The following is a 12,052-nucleotide window of genomic DNA, read 5'->3' on the forward strand; positions in this document are numbered from 1 at the left end:
ACGTTTATATTACAATAAACAACTTAAGTAGGCCTATTTTAAAACATGGCAGTTAAATAGTACTGAATAAATTGAGGAGTATTTTGTGTTACTCCAGAATAAAATACTAAAAGTAACCAATGTTAATACCATTAGAGATGAATAATATTGATAAAACACACAATAAAATAATATTAAATATATGTAAAATACTGGTATTCAATTTATAAATATAGGATAAGACTTGTTATTCATCAATGTAAAAATTAAACGATACAGGTTAAAATATAGGAAAATAGAGGATGGTAAAAATAGTCAAACAACTTCAAATATTTATGATTATAAATCGCATAAAATTATTATTTTTCACTCACTATCATTTTAGCCATGGGTGACGATATTATATTTGACAGAACATGTCATAAACTTTTTAACAAAAGGTAGAATTCATACAAAAATTATTAAATTATTCATATACTGTGGTTAATTTTACAAAGGAAACAAAATTGAAACAGTTATTCATTGGGAAAGGTGCATAGGGGACCATTTTATCCTAGCTCTATATAGTTACACGATAAAAGGTTTCTGAGTGTACTAGAGTATAACATCCAACTAACGCAACTAGCGTTATGGATTTGGCCAAAACTAAATGCACGGATCTACAAACCGTTTCTCTGCGTTTCAGCATCAAACCCTAAAGTAAAATTGGCCTAAAATTAATTATCAAATCCTAACTAACCGAGACCCTAAAATAACCGTGCAGAAAGGATAGGTTGAGCATGTTTTGTAAATTAGGCAACAGTCAAAGCGGTAAGGATCGCATCTACCAACAACAAAAAAATTTAGACACAACCGTAAAGTAGAATTGTGTTAGACGAAAAGCTATCGTGGCTAGAACTAGACTTAAAGCTTCACGCTTCCAGACTCAAAACTAACCTAACCCTAATGATCCCACAGACTTAAGAGAAAAAAACCTTGACATTTTAAACTTACGTATTAGTCAACATCGATATAGTACACGAGAAACTGTAGGCCTAAGGCTCGACTAGTTATGAGTTAATCATAGAGGTTAACAGTAGCCTAACATAAGAGAAGGTCACAAGTCATAGTCATTCCTTAACACAAGATTTACATTTACATTATTGTGTTATAGATTGATTAGTTAAGATATTTTGTGATCGTTTGTACGGCCTTTAATTTTATATTTTTATGCAAGGAAAAATATGTCTTTCTTTTAAACTGTCAAGAAGAAGGCACTGAATATTATCTCACATTGTTATACCTAACCTATTTGTTATCAATCACTACTCCGTAGCCCTTCCAGTCGCATTTGTGCTGTTTTAATGTGTGCAATTTATATTTTTGAAGAATAGATTTGCCGAGAATGACTATAACTTTTCTAATATCTATTTTACAATGAATATACAGTAAATATTCTCGTATGTTATATATATTTTTACAGCAAACCAAGCTAGGAATGTATATTATTCGATACTTTTCATACATTTTACTCGGGCTTGCATAAATAAAACGACTAATCTACATATTTTGTAAAATGGTGTGTTTTACTTATCACATGGTATAAGAAACATAAAGTATACGTGAACCCAAAACAATGTTGTGCTAGGGCAATAAATAAAGCTGTACTAAAAGTTAGAAGACGATAAAGAGAGATCAATCACTTTGGTACTATTGGTTATGAAACATTTCTAGTCTAAGTAGACAACACTCAGTATATAGCCAAACAAATAAACATTTTAATGTAAAATGACCAATAAAAACAAACAAAAACTAAGAAAACTAAACAATTAAAAACTTTGAAGTTTAAAACACAAATTTTAAATATGATTAACTTTACAGTTACAAGTTAAAGAATTTGATTCTACATAAAAATAAGAAACAGTGTTTACAAAACACAGAGTTTCAAAATAACAGTGATTGTAAGGAACTGGATAAAAATATGCACTTGCAGATTAATACATTTGGAAGCCTCCATTGCTTAAAGAGGGCGAAAACAATATCATACACTATACATACAGACTGACGCCTGCTAGTTTACAAGCATTATTAATAGAATACATATAAAAATATTATTTAAATAATAATTATACACCACATAACTAATTTATAATGTGAAAATAAGTTTATGTACAGTTATATAAACACTAAATTCACCTTTCAACAATCTAACGTATTGGATGCACTCAATAAATCACGGTATACAGACACTTAACGAAACCATTACAACTTAATCAATCTTACACGATTGAAAAAATGAACCATTATTGGAAAGTTACTAGTATCTCAGAAATGTATTATGATTATATCTTACAAGCCATTCACTTAAATAGTTTAATCAGTTTGATACAGGTAAAACTGTCAGTTACAAAGATGTATGTTAGCTATGTTCATCCGACGTCCATTTAAACTTTGGTCACATTACTTGATGCCGTTAGTGTTTCGTTAATGTAAGAGATTCTTTATTTTAATGTTAAAATAATGAATTTTTGTTCTGTTCAAAATGAAAACAGATATTGGTTAATTAGATTTATTTAATAAGTTACCTTTTCAAACAACTCCATGATTATTGTTTGTTAACTTTACATAATTACAAACCATCTATCATCTATGCTTGGGGCTTTTAAATTTTAAACAAAGACCAACTTAATTTTATACAAGTCTTTTACTGACCATCTAGAACTTCTTTGAAGCTCAGAACTTATATCTCGTCAGATTCACTTAAGACAACAGAAACACATTTACTCTACAAATCTACAACTTGTAAACATGCTTGTGTTTTGTAGTACTTGGTACAAAAGTTGTTTTAACAATTTTATACAAATAAACATCCAGATTTACAGACCAATTCAGTTTCTTTTTCAAGCGTTTTAAATTTGTAGAAAATACGGAATTTAAACGGATAACACAACTAACTAATCCGAGAAACGAGTTCCGCAGTTGTTAGCACACAAAAATTCATAACACATGATTTTAATATTTAAGCCCTCAGATAGAACTTCTTCAGAATTAAGTTAAAATTACCTTCTACCGGGAAATTCAATTTGGTATTTTCTTCTGAAGATGTCTCTTTGGAGTGGCAAAATAATGTAAAGCTATGTAATGTGCAGTGAACTTTGTGTATCTATCCACCTAGAACTCTCTTGGAAGTGTTTGTGGTATATTCATCCTTCATGTCTTCCCCTCCCTCAACTAGCAATAATTGTGTTACTGTTGCCTTAAACAAGATACATTGATTTTACCGAGCAAGCAAAACTTTGAGCCTATCCATACAAAAGATGTCTTTTGAAGAACAGTAAACCAAATCATGGAATGGTTTAGTGTGAAAAAGCATCGGTTACTATTGTCAGGAGACAACAAGCCACACAAAATGTGATGTTAGCCTACTTGAATCGGCTGGCGAAAGCGTTGGTGAGTTCGTTGACCGCGGCTTGTGTTGCCGCCTGCGCCACGGCCTGTTGCACCCGCTGGGGAATCTGAGGCATGGGTATGCCTGGGCCTCCGCGCCTGTACCACAACTGTGTTAGACAACTTGAACGAGCATGGAGCAAGGTATGTGTTGCAATCACGGAACCATTAGATTAAATAGCTAACAGTGTAGTTTGTTAGGTCAGAATAACCAGGGGAAGAAACTAATGTTTTTGAATAAAGTTCTTAAAACGTAAATTTGTAAATAGTTATATCAGATTAAATAGATTCAATATAATAAGGGAGTTATTTATCAAGTTTTTTATTGAGATACAATTAAGAATAATTATTTTAGAAGATTAGAGTAAAAATAAAAACTTAAAATGTAGGCCTATATTAGGTATATTACAAGTTATTTTGGAAAGAGTATTTTTGTTCAGCTAGCCTGGGAAAGTTAGAATCCAGAGTGGTGGACAAGAAAAATACACTTAATACTGGTACAGTAAAAAACCCTGGCATGCAATAATCCTGGAATCTGTCTAAAGATGTTTTTAAACTTAATAAGCATTCCTGTGTTTTTTATTCTTTAGCTAAATCAAATTAATTCAGGTATTCTACGAGAAATGCCCTGATTAACCTAAATGCCATGTAAATAGCCTTTTGTATAACTCTATTTTTGTGATGTTTTACTACCTTTAAAAAAAATTATTTTAGATAGCACTTAGTAACATGGTACTGCCAAAGTTACAAAAGTATTTTGTCCTAGAGAAGGACATTTTGACATAGTTCTAAAATAAATAATTTGAGCAAAATGTGACTCTTCAACCTTCTCTCTCTCTCTATAATGTAATGTATTTTCTTATCTGACTCTTAAAAAAACTACTTTGATAACATCAAATTCCACTTATAGTTATATCATAATAAAAGTCATAGAATAAAAAATCTTTAATGACCACTCAACAAACAGGGAACATTTAATTTGATTATCAGACCTAATGAACTACACTGCTAAGTATGAAGCAAATTCCATTGAAATTCACAGATTATAAGAGATAGCAAAACAATTTTGAAACAAATTCAAATAACATTTACAAGTTTACAGCCATACTCATTCAATTACAAAAATATCATTCCTTTTTTAATGTTACAGTCAAAATTCTAAAGGTAGACTGTTACACATTAAAAGCACACACTTAGTTTTAGTTCAAACACAGGTTATTTGAAAACAAGCGTATCTATATCAGTGTTTTGGATCAGCAAACAGTCTATAAGTATTTGCATATGGGAAAGACTAAACAAAACCATTAAGGCTTAAAGTTCTGTTCCGAAATAAATAAAAAATCAAGAAGATGAAATTCCCAGTCTGCCGGGAACTGGACTTGCAAGGTTTGAGTGATCTATTAGAGACAGCAATGATTCGGTCCACAAGAGCGTGTTTTTACGAGTGTCAGAACAATTATTGGGAGAGAGTCGCACATGTTTTAGTGAAAGCCATTAATGATGTTTTATGGTTTGGTGATCAAAAAAATTTTTTAACCCAAACTATATAACTAGCAAACTAAATCGGTTTCATAAACTTTCTGCTACAACTAAATGCTGATTTTGAAATAGGCAGTAAAACTTATTGCAACGGTAAAACTCAATAAAAAAATATAACGTAGAAAAGTATATGGAAAAAATATACTATTATTTGGGAATATTTAGTTTATTGTGCCAATTGCTTATCTCCTAAGCAAGTAGCACATAAAAATGTCAAATGTATAAATTAACACTTTCGTACAGGTATAGTTTCAATGGGGAGAAAAAAAACTATGGATCTTAAAAACCAGGATTAATCTTACTAATAGAGATTGCAAAATATATATAGATGGCATGACTCCAAGAATCTAACACTCTGTTTACGGACTTTACATAAACAACTGTGACCAATTAACAACTCTTCCTTACTTTGATTTACTAAACAAGGTATATTTCCAACTCCGATAACCAATTCAATATTTAAAACTCACGTGTTCAACATTACCCTACTGTAAACAAAATTCTAATACTTTCTTACGATTCAACAGATAAAGGAAATAAAAATAAAAAATTAACAGAATGAACAATTTATTTTTAACATATCTAGGGACATAACAGCTAACAATTAACTTTGTTATTTATATACATACTATCATTGCTTATGAGCAGTAATACAATGAATATTTACAAAACTATTCGGAAGCTTTACAACTAAAGTTATAACACGAGTACATGTTGAAACCAAACGGCACACGGTTAGTTGGTACATATATGTGTGTATAAGCGAGGGGAGAAGCACGCTAGAGGAGACGTCCTGACGGCCATGCTGTTTAGCGCCGCCTGTAACGACAAACCACCACCGCATGTAGCCACATCACACACACACACAAACACACACACAGGCAGGCACCTTCACATTGATAACATGTCAAACTTCTGGAATCGGGAACTTAGCTGAGTTATGAGGCTTTTAGTCTACAACACTGTTTAAACGAAAACAGACTTTAATTTGACTGATTATGTGGATCAGCCCAGGAACCATCGACGTGGGCAACTAAATATGTATGTGCTTGTGAACATCTGATGATTACCATAAAATTTTTTTAACCATGTGCTAACATTTCCGGAGCATTAAACAGCCACAGTTAAATTAAAGAAGAACAGATCAGTAGGATAACACAGGTAGGTTTATTTGTTAACTCAGTTTTTACATCCAACAGTGTTGATACACTTCCAATGTGAAGGTGCTTTGCACTCAAAAATACACTATTTACAGCTACTTCAACCCCCTTACCCTTCTACTAGTCAACCAGAAAGGACAGAGAAGAAATGTATCTTGTGGCAAATAAATACACTTATTTTGAAAAGAGTTCTGCTGTTAAAAAAATACAAGTAAAAAGAACCAAAACTCAATGTATAAAGTTTATTAAAAAATGAGATATAATTGAAATTGTTATACACTGAAGTTTTAATTCTAATAAAATATGTATTTATACATTATGTATTATCTTTAAATAAATTGGGCTTTAAAAACTTATCAATGAAAGTTCTTGTCCTGTTGCCAAACAAAAAATGTTCATTCGTCCTGTAAATAAAAAAAAAATAAATGAAAACCTATCAACAAGTTTTGAAGTTTTACTTGGATATTTTTTTGAATAACTAAAAAATGTGAAAAATACAAAAAAGGATGATTTTAGCAATCAAAATATTGTTAGCAATCTTTGGTTGTTTGGGTGTTACACCAATAAATGTATTTAGATATTTTTAAGAATTATTTGAAGCCCAATATGGAGAATTTTAAATAAAATATGATTTGCAATTCAATAAACAATAGGCCTATATTAAACAATTTTTTGCCCTAACTAAAAGGACTCAAAGGGGGAAAAACAATGTAAATGGCGATAGATTTCCTGATAAAATCCTTGACTTTCTGAAACAAAGATATAGTATTTTCATAACATTTTAGCCATCAAAAGTCATTAAAAATAGTATGATAAAAGTATTTTTCTGGGTACGAACAAAAATTAGAATCAATATAATGGAAAATATGTTAATGGTAACATAAGGTTAGTAGTTAATGACAAGAACAAAAATAATGTTAACACAATCCCATACTTCAACTACAGTAAATCCCCTGATAGCTTGGTTAGTTGTGTACTTACGATGGGATGAGTGGTGGGGGCAGACCCTGGCCCTGGGGACGACCTGGCGGTGCTGGGGGTTGTCCACCTCCAGGTCGTGAGGGGATGGCAGGCGCAGGGCGACCAGAAGCGGGGGGTACAGGAGGGGCTCTGCTGCCTCCCATGGGTGCTGCCTGTGGTATACCCCTCCTCGGGCCTCCAGGTGATGGTGGGGATAACCTATGACAACACCAACGTTCAGTTTTTGGAGAGAGTTCTTGGCTAAAGAATACGTTAAGGAAGTAAGAATGAATATTTAACTAACCCAAAAAAGAAATTCCAGGCAGTTGATTTGATACTTCACAAACATTTTTTCTTTTACAACACACTTAAATTTAATATTTTGCCAACACAAAGGGGTTTCATCAGAGGTTGTAAGGTGGCAGTTGCAGGAGTAAGATGGCACTGTTTGATAAATAATCTAAATCAATCTTGCCAATAGAAGAAGAATTTTGTAGGTAACTACCATTCTACTAATTTTTTCTGAAGAAGTCTCCTTAAGGCCAAGTCACACCGAGCTCGCTCCCGCGGCAGGAGCGAATTTTGAAAAATCGCTTACCATGTTATCAAATGTGCCAAGTCACACCGCACTACCGCGCGCCCGCAGGCGTGCGGTAGTGTCCGCCACGTCCGCCTGCTGAGCAATTTTCTGAGACTACCGCGGCGGGAGTTTTGTCTAGCGCATGCGCAAAGGGGCATTTCGAATGCCCAAGCTATTTAAAGTTTAAAAGTAATACAGTTTTAAATTAAATTTAACACGCTTCCTTTGGTTGATGATGTAGTCTATGTTATTTTGTATTATCTTCGTAATTATGTTTATCACCAGAAAAAATCATTTTTGTTTACCATGCAAAAATAATGTTTACGGTGAAAATGTAATGTTTCCCATAAACATTAACCATTTAACCATTTAAACATTAAACATTTCCATATTGCCAACATAAACATTTTTTTATTGTTTCATCAACTTTTTCGATTTGCAACAACCAAAACTTTACAATTAATGTAAACTTGAACTTTCAATAGAAGGTTTAGCAAAAAATTACATTAGTTTTAAAATGGACATATGTTTTATTTAAAAGTAAATAGTCTTTGTAGTGTAGCAAAAAATAACGTTCAAAAGCTGAAAGTGGATAATTTATCCACAACCATATTTAAAATGCTTCGAACACAAGGTCTTAATTAAATTTAAAAAAATAGCTATTCACATTTTAAAGTAGCCCTACACTAACAAATTAATAAACATTCAATTGCTTCTTAAACACTTTACTTAAAACCTGCAAATTTGCATGGCATACTAAACAGGTAAGATGTGTTTCTTATGTAAAACAAATTGTAATGAACTCATCTCAAAACTCCCGCAGCGGACGCAAACTTTTGGTGTGACATGGCTCGAGGAAAAACATCCGCGCGCGGTACTCCCGCGGCGGGAGCGGCGGATGTCGGTGTGACATGGCCTTTACAAGGAGATATGGAACTAATAGTGTGTGTGTTGTGTGTTGTAAACTTATTGTGTGCTGCCTGGAACTATTCTCTGGTAAGTTAGTAGTAGTTATCTCGGTAAGTTACCCGTTCCTTCTACCTTGATGAATGCCAATGTTCAGTGATCGTGTCTCAGTATACGATGCTAAACACTTGATATTGCCAAGAGCAAGAGACAATTGAACAGTCTTGCACACTTGCTGTGATTGCATTACTTAATTTTTAAATCTTAGTACATTAATTTATATAGAAATTTTGGTTTCAGGTAAACAAATGACTTACTCATATGATATAAACGATGCTTTAGTTCAAAACAAGTTGATATTTAGGTTTGGCTTGGGTGAAAGTTAGTGTTATAAGCACACTCTACTGGCTCAATTCAACAACATTAGTTTTTACCATGAAACCAGCTACACCTTTAACATAGATGTTAAGTACTGACCTCGGGTTGTCAAGACTGGAGCCCAGCCAGTCGTTTTTGACAGGGGGAGGTACAGGAGTGGTGACTGTCGCCATGGACACATCTCCTATGATTCGCAGCGCCTCCTTGCATGCGTGGTACATCCTCAACATCTCCTCTCTCTTCAGGGCCTCCTCTGGACTCTCCTCCATCATTGACGACTGTAAACATCATCCTGGATAAGGGTCTTGGTCCACAAAAATTGCACACAATACTGTTGGTGACTTATGTAACTCAGTAAAGGTATGTTTTGCTTAGAGCGACTGATGCAACCCCCAGGGAGCACTGCTGCAATAAGCTTTCCTTATGAAGTTTTTCTTTAGGCTACTATTGCCACAATTGCTACAATTGTTGGGTTTGAACTCAAGACCTGTGGGACAAGAGCAGGGCTTCGGTCTCCAAGGACCTTGATTCAAGTCCAATCACCAGCATTTTTTAGCTATGTGATATATTGTACAACAAACCTCTAGGCCTTGCTCTAAGAAAAGTTTAAAACGGTTCTGCCCTAGCCTAGGGTCTTAAAATGTGAAGGAACACAGAGAAATAATTTACAGAGGAAACTTGCTTATTGGACGACCATACGCCTACAGTTCTAGTATTTTGTGTGGTAAAAATAACATTTACCCAGCAATGAAGAGCCCGAGCGGCAAACACTGTGCGTAAATTCCACTCGCACAAGGCTCTAGATCTTCCTCTACTGTGAGCTTTGTATTACTTGAAGGGGAAGGGGACAGTGTTGGACTATGCACTAGACACCAATTAATTGTACCATTGAAAGTTTTCTCTGTACATAATTTCTCTGTAGAAGCAAAGTCATAAAAAAAACAGTACTTGATCCCCAGAAGCGTAGAGGTGCGCAAGCAGCTCTCCGTTGATGAAGTCCTTGCAGTTATTGATGATAATATACATGATGGTCTTGGGCACCAAGTCACGTGTCGTCTTGGTCACAATCTTCATATAAGAGTCGACCAGGTTCCGAATGGTCTCCACTTGTCTCTCCAGCATAGGGTCCATGGAGGAGGTGCCTTCCGTGCCCCCCTGGTAACAGTGCAAAGCCTCATAAGTGACAGGAAAGCCGAGAAGCTGAAAAGGAGGTTGCGGGAGGGGAGACTATCACTCTTGTAAATAAAAATACAGTGGAACATGTTTAGTTCAAACTTTATTGTTGAACTGCCATCTCCTCTCCTACTACCTCACCAATTAACTACGCTGGTTGGTTATTAACTGGTCGCCTCCCATCTTCTAACCTTGTTTTCTACAGAACCATCCATCAGTTTATTATTCACAGTGAACCTCAAATACTGTATGAGCACTGTTGTTTTTTTTGTTCAGTTTATAATTTTTGTTTAGACATGGTTTGCGCTTATAAAATCAAGCAAAGCAACGATTTTGTCATCAAAGCCAAATAAACCTTAAGCTTGTGACTATATCTGAAAAAATCGCAAATTTATTATAAACCCTTAACTTATAGTTTTAGCAATTTGGGAATGTCCCAGGACCCCAGGTTGGTTCTCCTCACACGCACGCACACTCACCCTCACGAGCAGAGAGGAGTAGGACCGACCCTAGACCGACCGTACTTTGACTTCTTTGGTTCTTTTAGATACCACTTGTAATCAAAATATAACTTTTTAAAGTTGTCATTTGAAATAGAAATGGTTAATACATTTGAATTTCCCTGAATATTACAATACAAACTATACCAAACAACCCATAATTTACTTAACTATCATTCCTTCACATAACATAACTGCAATATATTTCAGGTCGTAGTTCTTGGTTTTTGCTGTACTGTAGGTTTTATAAAGGCTGCATTTTTTTGTACAAATTTTCTCGTGTTTATGAGTAGAATTGATTACTACTAACTATTTGAAATTTAATATTTAAGTTAACATATTTTACATTTGATCAAGGAATTGTCACTTTTGACTAATTAACGGAGCAAGGGACAGAATGTGGCCGGTCCTAATCCCCTGTCCTTGTGTGAGTGAGGCCTGAGTGTGTGTGCATGAGCCTACCTGGCGTTCATGGACACTCCAGAATTGCTAAAGGTATAAATGTCTTTTCAGTTCAGTTTTATAATCAAAAGCAACCAAAGTTTTCAATGGTGTCTTTTGTGTTTGCATAATTCAAGTTCCCACTGTATTGGTAATAGCTTGTTATTTTAATAACACAATTATAGAATTATTATTGTTCAATGGTAAGAGCTAAGTCAGCACAATTGCAAGTATTAAAAGAACTGAAACGGCTGAAAGTAGTTTTTTTAGTTCTTTATCATAAAAGTTCTTAGGCCTACACTAAAGATGAATGCAACATAATACAGTTGCCATATTTTGACAGAGTGAAACTGAGACAGTCACCTTATGCCTGTTGTTGGATTAACATAAGACACAGAAGACAAAGCCTTTGCATAAAATCTTGTCATAATGACCTCAACATTAGATTTTTAGAGAAACTTTTTCTCGAATTTGGGACACTTTTCTGTCTTTGGAACTTTTACAGGACACAAGGATATTTGTAACAAAACTGCTTAAGGTCTAGAAAAACCAAATCACAAGGCAACTCTAAGCATGTAAAGTTGTGACATAGAGTTTGGTTGAATTTCAAACCAAATAAATAAGATATTATTTTTGGTATTCATCAGTTTCAGTTCCTCCTAAATCAAAATTACCACAGATCACCAATCTCCATGCCAGAAAACAGCTTGATTAGATAAACACAAATACACAAGAAAGAAATCAAACCTAACAACATCTAAACATGCTACCAAGCTTAAAAAGAAAAGGCGTAGATACGATTTGGTCAACATTCCAATAACAGATTTAAATTCTCTAATTCTACCAGGTGTTTGTGTTGTAGTGCTAAGATGTTGTAAGTTAGTGTTGGAATTTATTTTTATGTTTAGTAAAGGTTTAGAGTAGAGTATTTTTACGGACGAGAACTTTGTTTAAAGATCGGTTAACACGTGTAACCCGTACTCGTTTAGCAACTATGACAACATACAACT

The 12,052-nt window shown here is 34.1% G+C and overlaps 1 protein-coding gene across 7 annotated transcripts in view; it reads right to left on the reverse strand.

Moving 5' to 3' along the window:
• LOC128992183 (dynamin) overlaps positions 1 to 12,052 on the reverse strand; it is a 46,426-nt gene that overhangs the window by 3,912 nt on the left and 30,462 nt on the right. For 4 of the 7 annotated variants that reach the window (XM_054415639.1, XM_054415636.1, XM_054415640.1 and 1 more), the window contains 4 exons: positions 9,877 to 10,083; positions 9,028 to 9,206; positions 7,086 to 7,283; positions 1,524 to 3,504 (listed from right to left, as the gene is read on the reverse strand). In XM_054415639.1, the coding sequence (XP_054271614.1) occupies positions 3,381 to 3,504; positions 7,086 to 7,283; positions 9,028 to 9,206; positions 9,877 to 10,083 (708 nt within the window). In that variant the 3' untranslated portion in view covers positions 1,524 to 3,380. Of the gene's footprint in view, positions 1 to 1,523; positions 5,764 to 6,372; positions 6,509 to 7,085; positions 7,284 to 9,027; positions 9,207 to 9,876; positions 10,084 to 12,052 lie in introns of those variants that run through there. The other 3 variants (XM_054415643.1, XM_054415641.1, XM_054415642.1) reach the window with 3 other exon arrangements.

The sequence above is a fragment of the Macrosteles quadrilineatus genome, unplaced genomic scaffold, assembly GCF_028750875.1.
Source record: "Macrosteles quadrilineatus isolate MER2022 unplaced genomic scaffold, UCM_ALF_1.0 Scaffold_4__1_contigs__length_99947679, whole genome shotgun sequence".
Lineage (NCBI taxonomy): Eukaryota > Metazoa > Arthropoda > Insecta > Hemiptera > Cicadellidae > Macrosteles > Macrosteles quadrilineatus.